Source organism: Rhamphochromis sp. 'chilingali' (genome assembly GCF_963969265.1).
Source record: "Rhamphochromis sp. 'chilingali' genome assembly, chromosome: 15".
Classification (NCBI taxonomy): domain Eukaryota; kingdom Metazoa; phylum Chordata; class Actinopteri; order Cichliformes; family Cichlidae; genus Rhamphochromis; species Rhamphochromis sp. 'chilingali'.
Genome location: NC_137942.1, coordinates 22,097,716 through 22,109,794, shown reverse-complemented (window position 1 = coordinate 22,109,794; position 12,079 = coordinate 22,097,716). Strand labels below are relative to the sequence as shown.

The following is a 12,079-nucleotide window of genomic DNA, read 5'->3' as shown; positions in this document are numbered from 1 at the left end:
TGTTTGATGCGTCTGTGTTTCCAGACAAAATGAGACATAGATCAGGTTGTAAGTTAAGATGCAATCCGTCCTACTTTAATGACTCCTTCTGCAAATGACCGCTGTTTTGAGCGGAAGCTCGCTAATTGGTGCCAGTCAGCACCAGTAACTACCCTGTTACCTCTGTGACTTTGGGGTTGTTATGGCTCCAGATGAAATTCGAGGTGGCATTTGGAAGGTGTGGGAAGATTCAGACAGAAACATCATCAATAATGATGAAAAGCTGGTAGAGATGTAGGTGCGCAGAGAAGAAAGCTCTGCTGTGACCTAGCCACAAAGAGCCAATTAAAATGCATCATATGGCAGAGTGAACTGACCAAAGGGAATAAAAAAAATCTCAGACTTCAAACTCAAAGCACTAAACCAGTATTATCCCAGCAGAGAAAGAAAATTGGAACTTTAATTCTAAAAGCTGATGTTACACGAAGGGAAAAAACCCATCACCGTGTTACAGCTGAGCAGCTGCTGGGCTCTTTTTCTCATTCTGTTTTTGCACTAAGCCATGCAACCTTCTCTGAGATTCTGTCAAAGCCAAATATTCAAACTTTTGCTCCAATGCCATCATCAGCACATAAGGACATGATGGTTAAATCAGCTGTTTCAAAAAATTCTTATTCTTGTTGGGTTTTAAGAATTCATCCAAGATAAAGAGCAGCGGCGTGATTTCTGTGTCGACTCAAACGCTGGGTCACTTACATCAGATGAAATATTATATTGATTTACTGTGTTTGGCAAAATGTTCTGCACACTGCTAAATATCAAACACATCCATATGGCTTCATGTGTAGCTAAATTGTTTCTAAATCGCTCCCCAGACTAACCGTTTTAGTTGCAAGATAAGTAACAGTAGACACAGAGAGGCGAGATTTTTCCTCCCTGGAAATACGTTGTAGAATCAAGTTTTACCCTTTAGACATGCAAATTTTAATTTCACACATCATTATCTTAAAAAAAAATTTACAATATTGGGATGTAAACACAGGTTGCGCAACTGTGTGTGTCCCTCCTTCCTCTGCCAGATGGAAAGCCAGACAGAGCTGGCAAGACCTGCACCATCTCCCACTGGCTGCTGCAGGGTTGAGCTCATGAGAAGGGGGAGTAGAAGAGAGTGAATGAGAGATGGTGGAATAAATGAGAAAAGAACAGAAGGACTCATCAAGGAGCTCTTCAATTTTGGAGAGCACTCATTTGTAGCGGCCTCCCGCTGTTCCCCCCAGTCTCGATTTCTTGCCTGCCCCTGTTTTTTCACTGCCTACATCACAAGCTCCCCTCTCGACTTCCATTCACCTGTTTTTCCTCTCTGTTTTTAACTCCTACACTTCCTCCGTGCTTCTTCCTCTATCTCTCCATCCCTTGCTCTCGTATCCAATAATTGCATCTTTTCTCGAATGGCAATCTTCAGCAGCAACTCGGTGAAAGCTTCTCTCTAATTAGCGAGGATAAGGGTGAAAACAGAAGTTGGAGGGAAAGAGTCATCCATAAAAAATCGCGCATGCTAACTCGGGGACTTTTCAGATGCTTTTAAATTACACAAATCAAAAAAACACCAATATTATTATGCTCCTCTTTCTGTTCTATTAGTGCTCCTCAGACTCACACGTACTTTATTTGTTAATAATCATTAGAGACAAAAGAACAACAACAAAGAAATAAACTCTTTGCTTACTTATGAAGTGCACTGGGAGGCAGCTTGGTTGTCTTCTCCATCTGGCCGTAACAGGACGTCTTGGCTTCAGGGATGTCGCCGTACTCGTCCAACATGGCTGCCGCCGCTGACGTTATTATGCCTATACCGTCGCGAACACGGGCCTCCAGCGGGTAGTCCCAGTCATCGTACGACACCGAGATCATTCCCGACGGGAACGCGTCTGGCGTTATTTCTGGGTTGCCGGTGGTGAGGGATGGCACAATCCAGATGTATCCGAATCCGGTGAGGCCCAGAGAGCGAGCCTCATCCAGGATGTACACCGCCTCATCTTTGGAGCAGTACAGCAGGACCACTGGAGACTGGACTTTCTTCAGCATGATCTGAGAACGGCTGTCTTCCTCCACGGCATCCAGAGTGATGATATTCTGCAGGTCCCAACCCACAAAACTAAAGCAAGGATAACAAGAAGAGGAGTGAAATGTTAATATTTAACTAATAGACTATTAACTTTGCTCAGGTGCTGGCAAGGGCAGTTACAATTATCCATTATAATTAATATCACTGTTAAGTGCGACGTGAATTCTAATAGATGTAAAGTGCTTATTGTCAAAGGGAGAGCACATTAAGCACAATAAATTGAATGAAGCTGGTCCAGTAATGATTCTCAGCTGGTTCCAGCCTACACACAGTTAAAGGACAAGGTGAAAAAACACCGCCCTGATAATAAATATCCAAAGCAACGCCTGTGGCCATTGGGCTAATTGGTGACACTGGTGATAACATAACAGCGAAGTGATCAAAACATAATGCAGCTTCTGTCACCTTTTACACAAAAAAGGGTAATACGTATTGATTTCCCACAGCGCAATCATGGGGCTGCTACTTTATAATGTCGAAACTGCAGCAAAGGAAAGCAATCATGTAAAATTTCCAAAGATTTTTTTTTTCCTTGTAATTCAGTAGCCAGTTAGCTAAAGTGGTCAGAGTGAGAAATAGCAAGTGCTCATTAAAAAAGATTATGAATTTATAGAGCATCTCTCTCATCCAGTGGGACTGGCTGCTCTTTTTCATAATGTCACGAGTAATAATAATCAGAAGGTCCCAGTACATGCGGCTAAAGACCCGCAGAAACAGAGGGAAACGGCACTTATGATCGCAATTAAAGAACATAATTGTGCGATAAACTGGCGATTTTCTGCGGTATCACAAGTTGACAGCAGTTATGAACAGGCAGAGTGAGGATTAGGGAGTGATGCTCGCATTCACACACACACACACACATGCACAAAAACACACACATACACAAGAGAGAGTGAGGAATACAAAGTGTGACACACGATAGGGCAAAGATGGCAGTTAACCATTGTGTAGGACCCTTCAGCGGACAGGTGGTGTAACATGAGAGTGATTTGGGACTTCCTGGCCTCTTCTTGCTTTTCAAAGTGATGACAGGTTACTTGTCCCAGATGACAAAGCTAATAGAGAGAAAATGATCCACATGCAGACAAGTACACACATACACGCCCAAGGAAAAAGACACAGTACATGCTGCTGAATGCTATATTATAAGTAAACAGTAAATAGAAGTTGATAGTCACATCTAATGTTGGGGGGGTTTCTTCAGGATGCTCTTTAATTATGCATCGGTCTCCTTAATTGAAATAGATAACACCATATTCTGTGTTTGAGATGATGGAGAACACACCGGTCTCTATTGGTCCAGCTCATTTACATTCCCATCCAAAAACTCAATGCAAACTCCTTTAATCTGCAGATTACACAGAGAGACCACCTGCCCACCTGCACTCAGCTGAGATGAGAAAATACACGCCCTGGTTTCAACTGTTTAACACTTTGAAAAAAGTAAAAAGAGGCAAAAGAGGTTGTTTTAAAGATAAACATGGGGTTTGTTTAAATTAAAATGTGTTTATATCTTCTGTGTGTATGATTAAGGGACCACGTCTACTATCCATGGTCAAAATAACTGTGATACACCACTCATCTGTTCACTTCCATCAAACATATAATGAAAAAATGGTATATACATGTTTTTAAAACTGAATATAGATCTACGTAGTAAAAGATCACCTAATAACTGAACTTCCATTCTGATTACACCTTCATATGTCTCATTGTTTAATCTTAATAAAATGGACCTGATAAAAGTGCATAAAATGAATTTTATAGCCTGGACTAAATCAAATGGCTTCAAAGCCCCTTGCCTTTAAGCATGCTTATCCAGTCATTTATCCAACATTAAACTGTTAATATAGACCCTAAATACATTAAACCTGATGTCATAAGTTAAGGTGTCAAATGATTTAATGTAATATTGATAGTATAAACATTTGGTGATCTCAGCAGTCAATATTTGCTAAATTAGATGTTATCATGAAGTTAAAATGATACAACGCTCTTGTAATATGTTACGTGTCCTCATTTAACCTGTTGGTAGGTTGCTGCTAAGCAGCACGATGACATCATCATCTCTGTTGAAGATAAAAACCTTCTGAGCTCTGAAATGTACCTGTATGCCAAGTTAGCTTGCCTAACTCCTGATCATGTAGGAGGAATTTGGAGACAACCAAACAGACAGGTTTTGTGTAATATAGCTGTAGACATGGGATGGTGTCAAAAAAGGGCATTTGGCATAAAACTCTGCCAAATCAAACGTGTAGAGCTGCTTGCTGTGGTGACCCCTTGTGACAAGGGGGCAGCTAAAAGTAGCACTGGAGTCAAGATCACTTCTTAAAGGCACAAATACAGACACTGGGATTTTAAGTTTCCTTTCTCTCCATATGAATGTATTAAACATGTCTGTCACCTGCTGCCTGTAATTAAACTGCTTTAGTTATCATCAACAAAGCATAGAGTAGGAGAAGCTGTTGAATCCCTGCTGCGTCTGACATTAAGAGTAACTGCTGATGAGAAAGACCTCAGGTGAGCTTGAATATATCACAGGTACAGGCACCAGTCCTTGCCTACATCTCCACAGTGCTGAACATGTATCATTAATATGACCATTTTTGCCCAAAATTATGGCGTGCTGTACTTTCCTCTTTCTCTCCGCTGAAACAAGCACCATCAGTCAGAATGACCTAAAGGTGTGGCAAACAGCCAACCTGCACGCGCAGTAAACCTACTTATCATCCCCATTCACTGAAAGGATGCTTACGAAATTCTTTTAGGCTGGATATTTTTGAAGAGCACAATGGATGTACTTCAATTCATCTAGTCTTCTACTGGTGTAATGTAATTTTGATGTTGTTAATTTTAATACATTGAAAGTGTTTCTAGTTAAAAGACTGAGTTGGCAGGGTTGGTTAATGCTTTGATAATCCTGTAACATGCTGTGTGAGGATTGGGGACACTTAAATGATTAGCAGTGGAAACCCACCTGCTCACTCTTTTAGAGAGAAACAGGTTGAAAAAACGGTCAGGTATTTTTTTTTAATGCCCTGCATTCTGGTAGCACTGCAGTGTGTTGTGTTCTGAGGGAATGCACACTGAGTGGTTGGCTTCTAAACAGCATAAAGTTAAAGTCTAGGCTACTTTATTGCAAATGAGGGGCTTCTGGGTCAACTCAACACCTCCAGAAACTCCCCCGGAAAACATTTAATCAAGTTACTGATCTAAAATGCAATCAAAATCAGAAACTGCATCCCTTGTTTTAACAAATGTTTTTAGAAAAACATTATGTATGCGTGAGAGAAAGTTTGCATCCACTATTATCATAAAATTAGAAATCATAATTATCGCTATGATTATCATCGTGAGTTCCACTTCTGAAACTTTAATTTAATTAATACCTGCAAACCTTAATGTCATTTAATATTTTGTGTTATGTAACACACTTAACAGCGTTACAAAAACTAAATGGTTGGATAATTGCCACATATCAAAACAAACAGCATAACTGATTTAATGAGCCATTTGATGTTTCAGTGCACTGCCTGCATTCTTTAATCTTTGAGACAAGCAAATGGTCCTGTTATGATAAACCAGGTAGCCCAATAGGCAGCTGACTAGCCAGAAAATACCCAGGTCGGATGTGTGCACTGTGGGCTACTAATCCTGTGAGCCTTCAATAACCATAAATACAGAGTGGCAGTGGCAGACTGGTCCCACAGCCAGTTGTAGGGGGATAACTAACCCTGAGGGTGGGAGGCATTTCCTGTACTATACCCAGCAGCAGCAGTGGAGTTAACAGCCCCAGTTCATGGTGAAAGGATTAAAAACATATAGGGAAAAACAATGCAAGCACGAAGAACAGGCCACTCATCTGTGGAACCAGCTTCCAGTTGTGATTCAGGAGATTGACACGCTCTTTACTTTTAAGATCAGGCTTAAAACTATCATTTTTGCTAGAGAATATAGGGCTGGATCACGTGACCCTGAATCCTCCCTTAGTTACACTGCAATAGGTGTAGGCTGCCCCAACCTGAGCCTGGTTTGCTGGAGGTTTCTTCCTGTTAAAAGGGAGTTTTTCCTACTATCGCCAAAGCGCTTGCTCATAGGGGGTCATATGATTGCTGGGGCTTTCTCTGTTGATTAATTGTAGGGTCTATCTAACAATATGTGATTTGGCGCTGTATAAATAAAATAAAATTGAATTGAACTGAGAACACACCACAGTATTGTTCTAACCTGTTGTCCACAGTAGTTTTCAAGATGTTGATGAATTCCTGGTAGCCTGGGAACTTTGATGTGACAATGGAAAAGATGTGCCAGTCATACTCCTCCATGATGTTCAGCATGAGCAGAGCCTCCTGTTGGATGGAGGCACCAAACTGGAAGAACGTTGACTTCACATCCTAGGAACAAAGAGAAACACAGAGACACAAGATTAGCTGAATATTCATTAGACTATCTGTACTGGGGTTTTTTGTTTTGTTATTTTGGGGGGGCGGTTGCACTTTTCAGATTAGTCCACCACCTATTCGAACTTGGAATAGGTGATGCATCTCGGAAACATCAATCAGCAACAAGGCATTTAAATCTTGGCACAATATGAGTAGACAGACTCTCTCAGTTGCTCACCCACACACATACACACTCAAACATGCATACAGAGATTGAGAGTAATAAGTTTCTTGCAGAGGAAATATATGGATGAGGGCCTCAGAACAATTCAATTAAGACCAGATTGGATTGGTGCAGTACAGACCAGGCTGCAGAACTCTGTGGGCATGGTTCTGAGGAACAAGGGTTGCATTCACTCCAAGTCGCTCATATTCACTCCATTAAACCTGACTGAGAATCATTTGCCATTTAATTCAGCCAAACTCAGACATTAGCTTGGACAGCGCAGACAAGCACAATTATAGATGGACAAATTACTTCTATTCATTTATGCTGTATTTAAAATGACTCATTATAGTGGACTATTAAATGATGTGAAATTAGAGAAAGCAGCGAAGAATTAAAAAGAGTGTAGCATTGCAAAAAGTGTGGACGAGCAAATGTGTTACCTTGTCTTTGGCTGAGTATTGCACGATCTTCGTGCTTTTCTGTTACCTTGAAATGTCAGAGAGTTCACACATACCTTATCTTGACACCACTTGTTCTGTGTCACTTGGTTCTCTTATTATGATTGAGGCAGGGTTGTGTGGAGGTCTCCTCTGTCTGTGTGTGTGTTTGTAAAGCTGCAACCTGACAGCTTGGGGAAAAAAAACAACCTAAAAACCATAAAGGCTAAGAAACAGAACAAAACACTGGGCTCACACCTCAAAATTAATAAATGCGCTGCACACGGTTACACAAACTGACACATAAAGGCACACTTTGCTAGTACACACTGCCCGCGGCCTGCTTCTACCGTAATTTATCCACAGTGTGGCTAAAGTTGAAAAAAAAAAGAAAGTGAAACAGCAACCATAATGCTCTGAGTCACTGCATATTGTAATAGGGCCGAACATTAGCCTCAATCCCATATGCTGCAACAGTCAAGTCTAATCAGTTTTGAAGAGACCTTTAGAGAGACCTAAAAAAGGTCAAAAATCATTCCAAACCCTGCACCCATAAAAAACTATATACGGATGGGCAATTTGCTGTGCCCAAAGAGGTGACTATCATTACAACATGTAATTATCATTTTAACTAAACAAACTGCCATTATTGTTATTATTACTGGGTTTATGGTGGCCTTTGGTAGTGATGATGGCTCAATCGGGTTCTACCATACTCAAGCAGAAGCTGTTGAGTAACTTCTTCAGACGCTGTACTGTTATTCCATTTCATTACTCCCAAATGCATTGTGAATGGAAAACTTATGGTGGCCCTGAGAAGTCAAACTGAACCGCAACATAAGAAAACACCAGCAAAAGAAAAATGCTGCAAAAGCACATGAAAAAAGAAGTTAATTAAAACACAAAGGAAGTAGAAAAAAAATCTGAAAAAACGTGTTTTCGGGGGAGACAATATTGTGACGGACAAGATGTGGAAGTGACAGAAAACCAAACTATTAATATAAGTACTGCACTGAGACAGGCTTAATAGAAGCAGAGGATTCATCTGTGTTGTTAGGGAGAAAAAAATGCAGGTAATGTGTGTTTTAATTGCATAATTCATATAACACTGTAAACATATGTTTGCTATTAGCCACTTGCTGTTAGCTTGTCACTTTGGCAACTCTTCCAACATGTTGTTGTCCCCCAAAAATACTTCTGTTGCGTTTTGTACGTTTTGGGGTTTTTTTCCCTTAGTTTTGGAGTGAGTTTGACCCCTCAGGGCCACCGTAAAACTCACTTAGATGCTTATGCTACTCACTAGCTTACCATAAAATTTCTCTATATTCTCAGGTTGGGACACTGATTACTGTGGCACCGCACCACTTATCTTATTCTGTATTTCAGCCATGACATGTATGAAAGGGTAATGTAAAGGTCCAAATTTCATTTTGTGCTGTTACTAGAAATCCATCACAGTCAGATCTACACTTTGTTCAACCTGATCTTGACTCACTTTGTGTTTTGCTACAATGAGTGAAAATACACAGCTGTGGAAAGTACTCACACACTACTGTACACTTTTCTGGCTCAGATATACACTACACAGCCATATTCATATTCATATATTCACCATTATAATATTTATTTTAACAAATAGCATCCGCCTGTAGGCTCTGATCACACTTTCCCAAGAATAAGTACACTACATTTGGCTTCATTTAATAATATTTAAAAGGGTCAAGTAGTCAGACACTTTAACTACAATGACTGATAAGCTGCAGCAGGTTTAGATGTAATTAGTACTCACGTTTTTTCCCCCCTATCAGGAACACGGATTGATTATGTGAGATTTTAATAACTAAATGTATGGAACTAGTCAGCTGCATCAATTAAACATATCAAGTACTTTCTATTCCTATAAGCCTCTCTTCTATTAGGTTACAGGGTATTGGCGTATCACCAATTTCCTGCAGGTAAAGTTGCATTTCTCTACAGGGTAGGTTTTGTACAATATATTGAAAACGCATTGTGAGAATAAAAAGAGACACCAGCAGAAAGCACTGGATGGCTTTTGTAACCATATCGAGCACTGCATGTAATTTCATCGCCTCTGCACAATCTATCGTTTTCTTTTCTACTGTCTTGATAGCCTCCAAATAATGCGGGAATTCACTGTTTGCATTATTTGGGTCAGTGTTGGAGAATGAGAAAACGAGTGAGACTCTTCTCCCTATATCGAGACGCTTGAGTGCTTTTTAATGGTATTGTATCTGTATGTGGGGCTGGCTCACTATACTCAGATTTGAGTGTTCTTCAGAGACTCTCTGTGCAGCTCGGCGCTCTATTGTATGTTCTAATGGGGTAGAAACTGAAGCGATGCTTGAGCATGGTGGGACAGGAGGGAGATCATGCTATAAGACTTGTCACTCCCTGTCTTCATCACGGCAGCAGCCGATGCTCCCACGCTTTCCTGCATTATACAAAAGGATGTAAACATATAAAGGCCTGGTACTGGTAGTTATGTGTTGGTGAATATGGATAAATTAGATAAGGAACAGTGTTTTTGCTTTTGTGACTTGTTTTGGCTTAGACATACAACTAGTGGAAACCATCTGTCAACATATTTGCCGGCAGTGTGTTTTTGAGCTACTGTGCCATACACTGCTAATGGTAATCATGCTGCTCTCATACTTTTTGTTCCACAGTAACTTTTGTTGAGGACAATGCATTTTTCAGCATAATAGATTTCCAGGAACTTTCTCACCCATAAAGGAGCAATTTAACTCCTTGGAAAAACATCAAATTTCAAAATGCATTTTTTTTCTAGACAGGAAAAGTATAATGATGCCAAAGGCGACATTTATGCAAAATTAATTTGGCAAAAGCTAACACTGGTTATGAATAATCTCCCAAGACCTCTGATCCACTGATATGTTGTGTATACATGCGTGTCTGCACTTTAAGAGTGTGCTTTTTTTTTTGCTTGTTTCTGCCCATCTGAAGGAATTCAAGCTTTAAGGCTTCCCAGGAGAGGAAAGTACCCAAAAATCTCCCTTTTCCCTAAAATAATTACTCCTTGCTGGTGTCAAGTGAGGCTTGTGCCTGTATTCATTCATGTAAGCCAAATCGTGTCTCTTTAATTTCCCTGAATCTCATAATAGCAGATTCAGGGAAATGATATTTTACAATCCCAGCAGAAGCCAACTGCACATAGGAACTGACTGGGTTTAGGCTGGGCTTCATATCATTTTACGAGCATAAACAGAAACAAGTGCAATGAGAACATTGCGAACCAGACTTTGGTAGTCTTAAAAATTGGTATTTTAATAAAAGAGATCTTGAAGAAAAAGAAAGTTTATGTTTAAAGCACCAATGGAGACTGCAGGCAGAAAAACTCCCACATACATGAAATCAGTCAGACACAAACAGAAAGAAAAGCTAGAGGGCAGAGAGAAGAATACACTACAGAGGGAATGGGCAGAGCAGTGGAGAGAAGGCTGTTGAAGTGAATAAGCAGTGTATGACTGTTTCTAATTAGGACAGCTCACAATCCGTGACATCAGAAAACAGCCAATCATTTCCTCTCATTTCACCCTTGTCAAGTGTGACATGTCTTTGCTTTCCACTCAAACCTTGAGCTTGTGGTGTCCGCACACACAAAAACACCCGTGCGTGCACACAAATTAACGCACAGGCTGTCACTCACAGCTCGTTCCCTTTCGCCCCTGTCTGCCACATTCCTGGTCTCCATCCTCTCTTAAATTTCGCACTCTGTTGCATGCACTCAAACACGACAACAGCGATGCACACAACAAACATGCACCTACCCCACGGGGCAGGACAGTGTGTCTATTGAGACTGAGAGGGGAGTTATAAATAGTAGTCCTCATATCCTCTACTGCTGATAGCATCTTGCACTGTCTAGTCTTATGACATACACACATACACACATACAGATACATATAACGCTCAGAAATGCACACACAGAGATAAGTGTGTATTGTGAGTTGAGATTGTGAGGCTCACCTAGACAAAAGGCCTGATAACGTAGAAAACAAGCACACCAAAATCTGCATTTATCATAAAGGGGGTGTCATACCTATCTTTATATCACATATTCACCATAGATAGCCAGCTATCTGCTGGGTTCATGGGAGGAGAAACACACTGATATGACAAAAATTCCTCAGTGGCCACTTGCTAAATATAAACAGGCACAAAAATAGCTGTCGAAAAACAAAGGAGGAAAAACTGAGCAGGCAGCGCTGACCACTGACCGCTTGAACATTCACAAACAGTATATACCATCACTTTATTAAGAACAGAGTATATCTGATTATTGCATAAATGTAAATGTAAGTCTTTTACCAGCCTGTCTGTAAACAACAGCAATAACGCCACAGGGCTATAGTAATGTCTAACTGTATGCTTTAAAAGTAATATGGAGTCCAATGTTATAGAATTTAAGCCATTTAGGAGACTGTAGTACCTGCTTAATACATCTCACCCAATTACAGATGCTTTTCCCTAACAAGATCATCAAGGTCCGTCTGTCCACCTGCTAATGGTTTTTAAATTGTTTTCTTTCTTTGATATTAAGGCATTGCCAAAGGTTAAACTTACACCCACTAGTCACTTTGTTAGTTACACCTGTTCAACTGCTTGTTAATTCAAATCTAATCAGAGAATGACAGCAACTCAAAGCATGTAGGTAGACACTGATAAAACAAAGTAATAAAGTTCAAATTGAGCATCTAAATGGGGATGAAAGGTGATTTAAGTGACCGTGAACCTCGTGTGGTTGTTGATGCCAGATGGCCTGGTTTGATCTGCTGGAATTTTTACACACATCCATCTCTAGGGTTTACAGAGAACGGTCTGAAAAAGAAAAATATCCATTGAGCAGCAAGTCAATGGGTGAAAATGCTTTGTTGATGTCAGA

The 12,079-nt window shown here is 40.3% G+C and overlaps 1 protein-coding gene across 1 annotated transcript in view; it reads right to left on the bottom strand.

Annotated features, from left to right (window-relative positions):
• grin2aa (glutamate receptor, ionotropic, N-methyl D-aspartate 2A, a) overlaps positions 1–12,079 on the bottom strand; it is a 179,880-nt gene that overhangs the window by 54,831 nt on the left and 112,970 nt on the right. The window contains exons 3-4 of the mRNA XM_080906362.1: positions 6,335–6,501; positions 1,706–2,134 (exon numbers count right to left, since the gene is read on the bottom strand). Of these exons, the coding sequence (XP_080762488.1) occupies positions 1,706–2,134; positions 6,335–6,501 (596 nt within the window). The remainder of the gene's footprint in view (positions 1–1,705; positions 2,135–6,334; positions 6,502–12,079) is intronic.